Source organism: Esox lucius, chromosome 7 (genome assembly GCF_011004845.1).
Source record: "Esox lucius isolate fEsoLuc1 chromosome 7, fEsoLuc1.pri, whole genome shotgun sequence".
NCBI lineage: Eukaryota > Metazoa > Chordata > Actinopteri > Esociformes > Esocidae > Esox > Esox lucius.
The window spans coordinates 13,385,900-13,398,646 of record NC_047575.1 but is presented as its reverse complement, the minus strand read 5'-3'; the positions used below and the strand labels follow the sequence as shown (position 1 = coordinate 13,398,646).

Sequence of the window (12,747 nt, the reverse complement as noted above, 5' to 3'; positions counted from 1 at the left end):
AGGAACCCCCACTTTTTTATTCTTAATCCAATGTTGGGTTTGGAACAACTGGAGATGGGGAAATGAACCTCAATCCCCCCCCAAATATTTGTTGTAATGAGAAAAATTCAGGGTTTCTCACATCCCAGGGAGTCTGCTGTCTTTTGATCTGTAGAAGACACTCAGGCTGTTTTCAGTCCTTTTCAGAAATTGATCTGGGATTCTGGCCTTGAACGAAAAGGGTTACAAAGTTGTGATCTCTCTCGACTTATTTCTCTTTATTTAAAAAGGACAAATGTTTTCTTGTCCCTGCAGCTCTCAACCAGCAACAGTTAAAGTCTGCAACATGTTATGTGTGGCAAATGAACCTAGTGTAAAGCGTTCTAATCGGAACCAAAAAGATGAGAACCCTGTTCTGACTCTGAGCACAACTGATAACACTAAGTGCTCCCAGGATGTTCTGAACAAGAATCTGGTCTTGGCGTTCTTTTGTAGTCAATGGCTCCCGGTGCGTTTTGGCTTAGTATTTGGTGTTTGAACCAAAGCTCATGACTGAATTGTATAGAATCTTATTGCATGTTTATTCTGACTAGTTAGCCTACTCATGTGACTACTTAATACATTTTTATTTCCCAGGTCTGTAGTAGTGCTTGGACCATGGATGTATGGTTATTGTTATGCAAGAGCTTCTAGAGTGCTACTTCTGTAAGAGGACCAGTGTCACACAGGCCAGAAACGTCGCTGGAATGCTCTGTAGGCTTTGAATAGATGAGCTGGTTGTAATTGTTTGTGAAGACTGGATATTCACCAATTGTGTGTGTGTATGTATATATATATACACACACAATTGGTGAATATCCAGTCTTCACAAACAATTACAACCAGCTCATCTATTCAAAGCCTACAGAGCATTCCAGCGACGTTTCTGGCCTGTGTGAATTATATATATATATATAATAGGGTAAAAACCTAATTTCCCTTCGGCTTTTCTAAGGAATCAAGCATTGCCTAATTGAGCTTCTCTAACTACAGGCTAACTAATATTCTCAGGCTGTTGCCGTCTTCAGTAAAAATGTCTGATTTCTTTTGTACTTTCCATTCTGCATTCCTGGAGCTTAAATCCCTGCTGTGGTCAATCGCTGCCACTATTTGTTCAGATGGGGAAATGTTTACCAGACGTCTTGAATGATTTATTTTTGTTTTGTTTCTGTCATTAACCCCTCGGATGCACATTGATGGCTTGTGACAGTACTTAGCATGAGGACTTGAGAGGGTGTGGAGAGGCAGACTGTTCTGAGGTCAGTGTAGACTAATAGAAAAGAGGTCAAATCTGTCCCCACCTCTGCATGAGTTACAGACCCGAAGCATCTGATTCTCCAACATCAAATGTGAGGCCAGATGGACTGGATCTTCGGTTTTCAATAAACTACATTCAGCCCTTTTCAATTTTTCCTGTAAAATACTACAGCGATCTAGTATTTACAAATGTTATTCTTGTTGAAACCTGTCTTATCGTGTGTCATGGTTGTCTGTATCTTATCTTGTAACGTGTCTGTTTTATGATCAGAGGTGGTCTCTTTGATAAGGCTGACAGTTTTACGTTCTGTGGAGTCAGGCTGCATACTAGTCATTATATCATGACCTGTGATGCGTCATGTTAGTTCCTTCCTGTTCTGATCAGTCTTCCTGTTTTTCCCTGTATGTAGATGCTGCTGATTGGAGGCAGCCGTTCAGCCCTGGGGCTGCTGGCTGTCAGGAGGGCGTGCTGCCTGTCCCGTGCCACACACAGCTCCCCTCACGCCCTGGAGTACAAGCCCATCAAAAAAGTCATGGTGGCCAACAGAGGTACAGAGACCGTTCACTCACACTGGCCTGTTCAGACGTGCCGTAAAATAGTGTCAGGTCAAAGTCATTAGATCTCAGCGCGTGGCGTTCTCCTGGGAGCACGGCTAATGCAGTCTAATTCAACCACTTGTAGGTGAGATTGCCATCCGTGTCTTCCGGGCCTGCACTGAGCTGGGCATCCGAACGGTGGCTGTCTATTCAGAACAGGATACCGGCCAGATGCACCGGCAGAAGGCGGATGAGGCTTACCTCATAGGCAAGGGCCTGCCGCCCGTGGCTGCCTACCTGGACATCCCGGACATTATCAAAGTGGCCAAGGTCAGAGAAGGGAAGGCTTACTGCATGTTGAGGTCACGCTTCTAAACTGTCCTCCTGGTTTTAATATTGAGTGACGTTTGGTTTTCATTCTCAGGAAAATGATGTGGATGCCATTCACCCCGGGTATGGCTTCCTGTCTGAGCGATCAGATTTTGCCCAGGCATGCGCCGATGTCGGGGTACGCTTTATCGGCCCTTCCCCTGAAGTGGTGCGCCAGATGGGGGACAAGGTGGAGGCTCGAGCCCTCGCCATCCGTGCTGGTAGGCTGGTCACCCACGCACTGTCATGCTCCGTACAGTCTGATGGGAGTTTTACTTTTACAGCCGAATCCTCAAACATGCAGCTGACATCATACAGTTAAGGTGTCCTTGAGTTTAGCTCCGTTAAGCCCATTGGTGGTGGTTGGTGTTTTTTTAAATACATTTTCTGCTTCCAGGAGTCCCTGTGGTACCAGGGACTGACGGCCCAATCACCTGCCTGTCTGAAGCCCAGGAGTTCTCCAAAACGTACGGCTTTCCCATCATCTTCAAGGCTGCCTACGGCGGAGGGGGGCGGGGCATGAGGGTGGTCAAGGAGTATGAGGTGAGGAGGAATGTAGTGGCCCAAGTACTTGAACCCACTCTGATGTTTTTTCTATTAAGCATTTTGCTCAGTTTTATTTTATATATAATAAATATTGTATTTGTACCTTACATAGTCCTATTTTTGTGGGATAACAATGGTATTTCAAGTTTGGTGTTTGTCTGGTAATCAACCATGCAATCTGTCCTTGTCTATGTGCTTCAACAACTTTCCCTTGGGGGGTTTAGGATCAGCATCTGTAAGCCCTTTGTAACAGCTGCTAATGTAAAAAGGGCTCTATGAAATACATTAGTTTTCAATTGTGCTCAGCTGTTGAATATTTTTATTTTAGGCCTGATTTGAGCCAGCCCTGTATAATATTTATGTTAATCAAAGTAACTTTGGCTCTTATCAGGGACTGCAAATAGGAGTGGGCCAAAATTCCTCTACTGCACGGTTTAGTCGTTTCTACTGTAGGGGGCATAACTTGCGATGGCGTCTAAAGGGGATTGCTTTTTATTTGAGTTGTGTAACTTCATCTGAAATACATTTATGTAAAGTGTGTTACTTCAATCTCTTATCGTTTGTTGATGATCTGATAACATTCAGTGACAAAAATGCACAAAATCAGACGTGGCCAAGTACCTGTCTGTCAGGCGAACAGTGGTTTGTCTCTGTGTCAGCTGACTGGTCGATCCCCACTGGTCACTATGTAGGAGCTGGAGGAGAACTACCAGCGTGCCCACTCGGAGGCCCTGGCCGCGTTTGGCAACGGTGCCCTGTTTGTGGAGAAGTTCATTGAACGACCTCGACACATTGAAGTGCAGATCCTGGGTGAGTGTTTCTGTTTGTCACAAAATATGGCCTTAGCAAACAATGTTTTCAGTGTTTTACAATGGATGAATCCCATTCCTCCCTCTTCTTCAGGTGATAAGTATGGTAATGTTATCCACCTTTACGAGAGGGACTGCTCCATCCAGAGGAGGCACCAGAAGGTGGTGGAGATTGCCCCGGCTGTGCAACTGGACCCCCACCTCCGGGACAGGCTCACTGCTGATTCTGTCAACCTGGCCAGACAGGTACTGGATGCAACGCTCCCATAACCTCTTTGCATTCTCTGAAAAGAGGATCTTAATCTTAGTTCATAGGCAGAGTTTACTTCCAGTATTGATTTTTTTGTCTAGAATTGTCACTCCTGCCATTCAAATGGAAATATGCATTTTTAATGGCATGTTTCACCATGTCTTTATTCAGTGGAATTCTACTTTTGTACTTTAGGCTGTAGAAGTTTAATTTCACTGTGATGCTGAGTTGTTGAAGAGACTTTTGGTTATTAGTAGGAAGGAAAGAACCTGGCTTTGAATGCACAATGCATTTGAATTCCCTGGAGACTCTGGTTGCAGTTGGTGTTCTGATTTTGTGTTGTGCTCAGAAGCAGTAAATGTGGGAGAGAAGGATGTGGACTGCAGTGAACATTTAGTGAGAAAAGGAGCCATTTTAGGTGGGTGAAAGTAGCCTTCAGGGAATGGGAATGGTTAGAAGTGTAAACCTGGATTATTAAATCTGTAAAGATGGCATTTCAAATGGGCACACTAGATGGCAGCAGTCCATAACACGGAGAAAGAAGGGAGTACCTCCCTACCAAGCATTAGAGATTCACGCATAAATCATTTGCAAAAATATGCGGTTGCAGATTTCCTGATTGCAATCAAGCTGGCTTTTTGTTTGTTATTGTGAGGTGGAAGCAATTACTTTGATCTAAGAACAATTACCTGTGACATTGGCATCCCACTGCTTTCCCACCCTGTGTGTGACGGTTTTATTAGGTGTGTGTGTGTGTGTGTGTGTGTGCGCGCGCGCGCGTCCGTCCGGGGCTCAGCCCTGCCGTCTCGTGTGTGCAGTGCTTTTTGTGGGAGGACATTGCATGGCCCCCTCAATCCAGCATGATACCCAGACATGTACTACCGTGACCAGTGTTCCACCCCATCTGCTCTGTCAGTCCTTTAACACACTGCATAGTATGTGCACATTAGCATTCATCTGTTGAAGGGGAAAGTGGAAAAGGGAGAGAGAAATTGGATGTGATGTGAGGGACAGAATTCATCTCTTCCATCTGTTCATTGATATGGCGGTGAGGAGTAAAGAGGAGCTGAGATGAACATTAGGCTCTGCCAGCGCTTCTACAGACCTGCTCCCTTAATGAAAACAAAACCCTGCCAATGGTGGTTCACTGTCAGGCTGCTCTTGCAACAGCACTGGCTGCAAATCCAAGTTCTTCACTATTGGTTTCCTCTAGGATCCAACTTTTTATAGCAAATGGGTTTTTTAATTTTCCATTATCCATTTTAAACAGATTAGTGTGCCAGAGGATCAGTTGGCTAGTATTGTCTCATAATGAAGAGTAGTGTACATGTTAATGTCTACAGATTCTCCTGTTCTATAACTCTATGATTATCTGGGGTTTCATCTGTCAATTCGCTGAGCCCTGCTGCTTAGCGTAAGTAGGCTAATGTTCACCCCCTCACAGCTTTTACTAACATCACCATATTGAATAACAAATTCCCAAGTCTTACACAAGGAAATTGATCCAAAGAGTGAGTCTTGGTTAATTTAAGATCACTTTTATCCGTTAACATTTAAAGCATCACAGAGTTTCGATTATCTGCAGTTATTTTTGGAAGCCATAAAGAACTTTTATTAAAAGTGGGTCTGCATTTTATCTCAGCAGTGAGCTGTGAACCAACAGTGGAAGACATGCTTTAGGTAGACTTATGGTAGTTATATTTTCCCTCTATTTTCTGTAGAAATAAATTATTCAATGATATGTTACAATATTCATAGGAATGTGTTAGTGTGTCTGTAATTATCATGCTGGTATCTAAATCAGAGGCCTGTAACCGTACATTTACTACTGTAGCTGTGCTCTCTGCGAACACCTCAGAATATCTTCTATTAATGTTGTTTAACTTAACTGGCCAGTGATGCAACTGTAAGCTTTACATTGCTGTTCAAAAGTTTGGTGTCACTTGTTTTACTATCCAACTATCCTTGTTTTTGAAAGAAGGCATTAACATCAAATTGATCTGAAATACAGTGTAGACATTGTTAATGTTGTAAATGACTATTGATTTTTTAAAATGAATTATCTACATAGGTGCACAGAAGCTCATTATCAGCAATCATCTGTCCTGTGTTCCAATTGCGCGTTGTTCGCTAATCCAACTTTTATCATTTTAGAAAGCTAATTGATCATTAGAAAACCTTTTTGCAATTATGTTAGCTGACTCAAAATATCCAGGAACAAAACTTTCTTCTGAGACTCGTCAGTCTATTTATGTTCTGAGAAATAAGCCTATTCCATGTGAGAAATTGCCACGAAACTGAAGATCTTGTCCAATGCTGCGCACTGCTCCCTTCACAGAACAGTGGAAACTGGCACTAACCAGAACAGAAGGCGTGGGAGGCCACGGTGCACAACTGAGCAAGAGGACAATTACATTAGAATGTCTAGTTTGAGAAACCGAGGCCTCGCAGCTCCTGAATTGGCAGCTTCATTAAAAAGCTGCAAAACACCTGTCTCAAATTCACCTGTGAAGAGGTGACTCTGGGATGCTGGCCACCTTGGCAGAGTTGCAAAGAAAAAGTAGGGGCCCTATAATTTCTATGTTGCAGAGAACATTATAGAGAATTATATATTTTATTTGTTTTTATTGTCATATGTTTCAAATTGTTATGCGCCGCCACAGACAAACAGGATATTTTAATAAAATATATATATTTTTTACCAATCTGAGCCGTTCACATTCACACAGTTTACTTTTGCACGAGTGTTATTACAGAGCAATGTCCTGCACCCGTTGTTCGGAGGATCAAACTAGCGAGTGGAGTCAGAAACGTAACTGGCTGTGTTTGTGCATGCACATTTGTGTTGAAATGTCAGTAAGTGTCTGTCACATTGACAAAGAAAGGTAGCCTACCCATCGTCTGAGTCACCACCAAAGCTAGCTGACTGCCACAACTCAATAGCTACAATTAAGGCAACATTAGACATTCGGCAGGAACAATAAGGCCTCCAGATTTCATATTTAAAATAAGTCTGTGGTGAAACATTGTGTACTTTCAGTGTTAGAAATCCGCGGCTACGTATAGTGGTCAAATAATGTAGAACCCATTTCAAATCGAGGGTCAAGTTCGCTCAAGTTCATTGGAAAATTGCAGCACAGATGTTATTCTGTGAACGTTCCGTTATCTTCACTGTAATGTTAGTTGCCAGCTAGCCTATACATTAAGTGTGTTTCTACATAGCAAAGATCAGGTTTCCAAGACGGTAACCCCCATGCCAAATGGTCTATGTGAACATTCCTGGGGTTATCAGAGCGCAACCTACAGGGAGATAATCTAAACCGAGATGTTTCTGTTGTTCTCATTATCTAGGCACATTAACTTCCAATGAAATGTACATATTGTAATTGTTAATGCTCAGATTCCACACATGCAACAACAGGACTTCAAATTATCTTATTTTGCTTTTGAAATATGTCTGGTGTCTGTCTAGTGTGTTTTCATTACATTTTCAAAGAAGAAATATAAACAAAACAATTACTTTTTCAACAATACATAAGGTGAAGCACATTGAGTAATGGTAAGAGCTTAAGTGAAGTGAATCTGGAGGACATTACCCATGTAAAGAAATTATATGTTGATGTTATTATTATTTCCTATAATCTCCTTGTGCGCATTACCTTTGGAGAGGGATTGTTATATATCCAAGCACATTAAATTGTCCCTCGCCACTGTAATGAACAAGTGATCCTTTTGTGGCTGAGAAACTATTCAGTGCCACAGTGAATGTATTGTACGAAATACCCAGGAGTTAATAAGAACTTGCTCTGCCAGCTCCACCTCCACAACTGAAATGTAACTGAAGTTTACTAGTTGCATGGTATTGCACTTGTACTTTTTTTTTGAAAGCGTTCAAACTTCAGTGTCTTGCCGTTTGCCTGTGATTCCTTTTTATACACCATGTGATGGTCTGTGGGTGCTGTGGTGATGGTGAAGTAGGAGATTGGTACAGGGTAGAAGTCATCTTGAAGAAAGGCTACCACTCCATTTTGCAACGCCATGCCATACCCTGTGGATGGTGCTTGATTGAAGCCAATTTCCTCATGCATCTGGACAGTGACCCAAAGCACCGCTATAAACTATGCAAGAACTACCCCGCTCAAAACAATTAAGGGAATACTTAATCATTACAGTATAACACCAAGTCAATTACATTTCGGGGGTATCAATCTGTCCTGTTAGGAAGCATAAACGATTGAATCAATGTCAGCTGTTTTGATGCAAATGAAAGTGACAACAGGTGCACTGGAATGGCAACAGCAAGACAACCCCTAAAAAGGGAAGGGTTTTTCATAAACAATTGCTGTCTCCTTATCCTTCCTTCTTGATTCTTCTTTAGTTTTTTGTTTTGGTAGTGTCCTTGTCACTGCTGGTAGCATGAGTCTGAGCATGGAGATGACAGGAGACGTGCTGTTACACGAGGAGAGCTGGACAGGGCTGGCATCAACCCAGCAGCAGGACCGGTATCTGCTCTTTTGTGTGAGAAGGAGCAGGAGGAGCACTGCCTGAGCCCTGCAAAATGACCTCCAGTAGGCTACTGGTGTACATGTTTCTGACCAAACTGTCAGAAACCAACTCCATGAGGGCCTGACGTTTTCTACTGGGACCTGTCCTCACAGCCCAGCACCATGCAGCTCGATTGGCATTTGCCCGTGATTAGCAGAATCACATCCGCTTGTTCTCTTGCTAGATGTTGGTGTAGCATGACTGGTTTGGCAGTGGGTCAGTGATAGTCTGGGGAGGCGTATCCTTGGAGGGTTGCACAGACCTCCATGTGCTATGCAACAGTGCCCTGAGTGCTGGTCTGTACCGGGATGAAGTCCTCAGACCCATCGTCAGACCTTATGCTGGTGCAGTGGGCCCTGGGTTCCTCCTGGTGCAGTGGGCCCTGGGTTCCTCCTGGTGCAGTGGGCCCTGGGTTCCTCCTGGTGCAGTGGGCCCTGGGTTCCTCCTGGTGCAGGGCAATGCCCAGACTCATGTGAAATTCAAAAGTTTTAACTGCCTGTGATTTCAATTGTTCACTTAGATTTTTGGTATGAGTTTGAATCCAGCCCCCAGTCGTTTGGTGATTTTGGTTTCCATTGACCGTTTCTGTCATCTTGTTCTTAATTACACAATGTAAAGATTCAAATCTTTAATATATTTTGTTCATTGTGACCCGATGTGACTTAAGTGTTCCCTTTTTTGAGCGTGTTTGGGGAAGAAGCAGTCAGCTGGTCTTCTGTCTGTAATGGAGTGGTCAGCACAGTCACCAGATCTCAACCCTACTGCGCAGTGTGACTGGTATGTAAGAAGTGCCCATCAAGCCAATCCAACTTGTGGGAGGTGCTTCTGGAAGCGTGGGGTGACAAAACAAATTGACAACTAGAATGCCTCAGGTCTGCGAGCTGTAATTGCTGCAAATGGAGGATTCTTTGATGAAAGCAAAGTTGGAAGTACGCTGTTATTTAAATAAAAAATTCTCAATGACTATACTTTTCATTTTGCTATATTTCCTATTCGGACTCATTTAAAATACAAGGACGTTTCTAAGTGACCCCAAACTTTTGAACGGTGGTGTAAATCTATGCTAATTTTGAAGGTTTTAGGTGGGTTTTTGGCCAATTTGTGCTTTTACATCAACCCCACCACATTTCCATTCTTCATAGTTATGTCTATGATATCTTTCCTGTGTCGTGTCCAGGAAAGCCAGCCCAAACATGTTTGATTAGGTCACAAAATAAAACACGAACTCCAAGTGCTAAAGAAATAAACCATCTCTGTCAACTTATTTTCTATATAATATTTTCTCTGTGGTTACCATGGTGACCGCTGTTCTACCCAGAGCCTCTTAAACACAGGTAGGCTAGAAGGGGTTCACAGCCTTGACAGGCGCATAGTGCTTCTCTTCGGTTGGCTCTTCATGTCCACATTGTCCTTTTTAAATCTTTTCATTTTATTTTATCTCTTTCCGACTGAAGTCCCTTTATACTCAATCAGCATTGACGTATAGCATATGACACGCATTGCATTAGTTACATAATTACTGTTGTTGCACCTGTCCTTGGTTATGACAGCCCTGTGTTTTGCTCTACTGGTGTCTATCTCATCCTTTTTCCTGCATCCTATTTTCATCATCCTTTATAACGTTTTTTTGTGCCATCTGTTCCCCTTTTTAATTAATCTTGTGCCCGCCTGTCTCGCTGTCCACGACGCCCGCCTGTCTCGCTGTCCACGACGCCCGCCTGTCTCGCTGTCTACGACGCCCGCCTGTCTCTAAATTGTGATATATTTTGGGGGGGGGGGGGGTGGGGGGTGTGTGTAAGAATGTCCTTTGGCATGTCATGGTTTGTGTTTGGGCTGAAAAGGCTATTGCTATAGCACTCCTTTATTGCCAAATGTTATTGTAATAGACCCAGTACTTTTCCATTTTGTATGTCCTCTGTAGTGTAGCATGAACTGTCTGGACATAAGATGGCACCTTTTACAGGGGTGACTGTCTGAATGGATGAGAAGGTGCCTGTTTGGTTGGCAGGGAGGAATTTTGGAGCCAGGGATGAATTTCTGAGAAATTGGATGAGATTTCAGTGAGTTTTGTCCTGTGCCATCGCCAGTCCCTGCAGTGCTGTGGAGAGGGAAATGGCCTGATAAATGACATCCTGCTGCCTTGGCTGAGCAGTAGTGAGGCTGTCATTTTGCCGACGCCTCGGATGTTCATAACTATAATCACAGTCCCGGATATCACACGCTGTCTCTTGTAGATATTAGCTGTCAGTTTAGTTGTTGCTTCCCCGTTTAGTAGGTTTAGTTTTGCTCTGTAGGATATTCAGATTAACAATTGCTTTCTTGGCCGTGCATTCATTATTCATTGTATCAAGTAAATTTTTGGGGAATTTATAGATTCTTTAAATGGAGTCGAGGCTGTGCCAAAAATTATGTACCAGCATTGAAGAATAGCTGCCTGGTAGAGCTGCGTGAGACAAGTTTTCATAAAATAGGAGTAAAAAATTTCTTTTGAAGTAATATTTCAGGATTGATATGCAATTTTCAAACTGTCCAGCATTAAATTACCATCAGTTTAAAGTCTTATAATGACAGATTTGGACACTGCCACATGCTTACATTGGAGTCCAGCGGAACATGGTATTCCTGATATCAGTAGACACTGTTCTTCACTTCCTTAATGGTGAAGACTGACAGCCCACAGTGAGAGCATTCCCTCATCCCTCACACTAATTGGGCAACTTTAGCAAAAATGCATCAACATTTCACGGGATTGCTGTTAATTAAGGGGAAAGATGAGACAATTCTGCTTTGATATTGTTGTACATGCCAGCTTGATGTTCGAGTTCAAAGCTACATTTCTATATGTCCTGTAGTGTCAAAATTCCCAAACAGTTTGCTGTACAGTGTCTCGTTTGTTACTCCTTTCAATGCACACTGGAATTCTTACCCTTTACTCTGCATTGCCATGTGAAAGCCTGAAACGAAGATGACACACTCACCAGGCACTTCATTTGGTACACATGCCAGGTATCAGACATGGTGGTTCCAGTGTCTCAGAAATAGCTGACGTCCTAAGATTTTCATGAGAATGACGCAATTAACAATCATGCCACCGTCAAAATCGCTTAGATGACTCATCTTCCCCATTTTAATGTTTTGCTGAACAGTAACTAAACCCTTTGACCATGTCGGCATTTTTAAATATTGAGTTGCAGCCAGATTTGCTGTTTCTCATAATGAGGAGTTTTGCCTAATGAAGTGGCTGGAACTTTTAGTAATTGTGACCCTAGTCCAAGCTTTCAAAAGATGCCTACCTGACAGTTCCTTTTATAATGGGTTGTTGTGCCATCAACAAAATGAGCTGTGGCATTGCAGGGTGGCATTCTAAACTACATAACTACAAGATTTCTGTTCCACTAACCTTGTGGTACAGCTAGGAGAGAGCAGAGAACATTTTAATTCAATAGCTTTTTGACATGATCACCTGTGCGCCGGAAGGGACTTTTTGGACCTGAATGATAAAAATGTCAGGAGGCATGGGTAGTAAGTTGTCCTATTTAAAATGTGATTGTATCTTTCTATACCACTTACAAAGCCATGAATGACTTATGGTACAGTATGGAAAATGGGTCAACTGTGACCACATTAGTCTAATGGCCATATTTATGACAGAACCATGGTTTTGTCCTTCTGGTTCACTACATCAGTTTTTTCCACTTCTTTCATTGACCAATGTATGCAAATTTTGCACCTTCCCCACATTTTCCAGAAATACATTCATTTTACAGTTTTGTTTAAGGTCCCACACTTGACAATGCGTGTCAGCGCATAAACCAACCCATGAATTCTCTATAGTCCTACGAGAGAGAATTGTCAAGGCATAGGTCTGAGGAAGGTAAGAAATAAACTGTTGAAGCAATTTAAATTCCCAGGAGTCAAGTAGGCTCTGTCTTTGTGAAATGAAGTTTGCAACCACCAAGAGACTTCCTAGAGCTGGCCTAACGAAGTAACCAGGCAAGACAAGCCTTGAGGTGACAAGAACCCGCGAGGTGACAAACAGCGCTTCAGAGTTTCTTTGAGGCGATAGGACAACCTGCCAGAAGGACAACCATCAATGCATCACTCAATGAATCAGGCCTTAATGGTATAGTTGCTAAATGGAAGACACTCCTGAGTCAAGAGTATGACGTGCCACCTAGAGTTGCCATGCCACTTTAAGAACATTTTGCCGCTTTAAGACTTTGAACATTTTCCCTCATGCCTCTAAACTATTTGGCCTGAATACCAAGTGCTACGTCTGACATCCGTGTTCAGCACACCTGACTAATTCCATCCCTACGGTGAAACATGTTGGTGGCTGCATCATGCAATGGGGATGCTTCTCAGCGGCTTGGACTTGGAGACTTGTCAAGACTGAGGACGGGATCAATGGAGCAA

At 42.9% G+C, this 12,747-nt stretch overlaps 1 protein-coding gene across 1 annotated transcript in view; it reads left to right on the top strand.

The window, feature by feature from the left end:
- Positions 1 to 12,747, top strand: part of pcxa (pyruvate carboxylase a) — an 83,817-nt gene that overhangs the window by 10,427 nt on the left and 60,643 nt on the right. The window contains exons 2-7 of the mRNA XM_010900528.4: positions 1,686 to 1,824; positions 1,958 to 2,142; positions 2,237 to 2,402; positions 2,579 to 2,724; positions 3,420 to 3,537; positions 3,631 to 3,782. Of these exons, the coding sequence (XP_010898830.1) occupies positions 1,686 to 1,824; positions 1,958 to 2,142; positions 2,237 to 2,402; positions 2,579 to 2,724; positions 3,420 to 3,537; positions 3,631 to 3,782 (906 nt within the window). The remainder of the gene's footprint in view (positions 1 to 1,685; positions 1,825 to 1,957; positions 2,143 to 2,236; positions 2,403 to 2,578; positions 2,725 to 3,419; positions 3,538 to 3,630; positions 3,783 to 12,747) is intronic.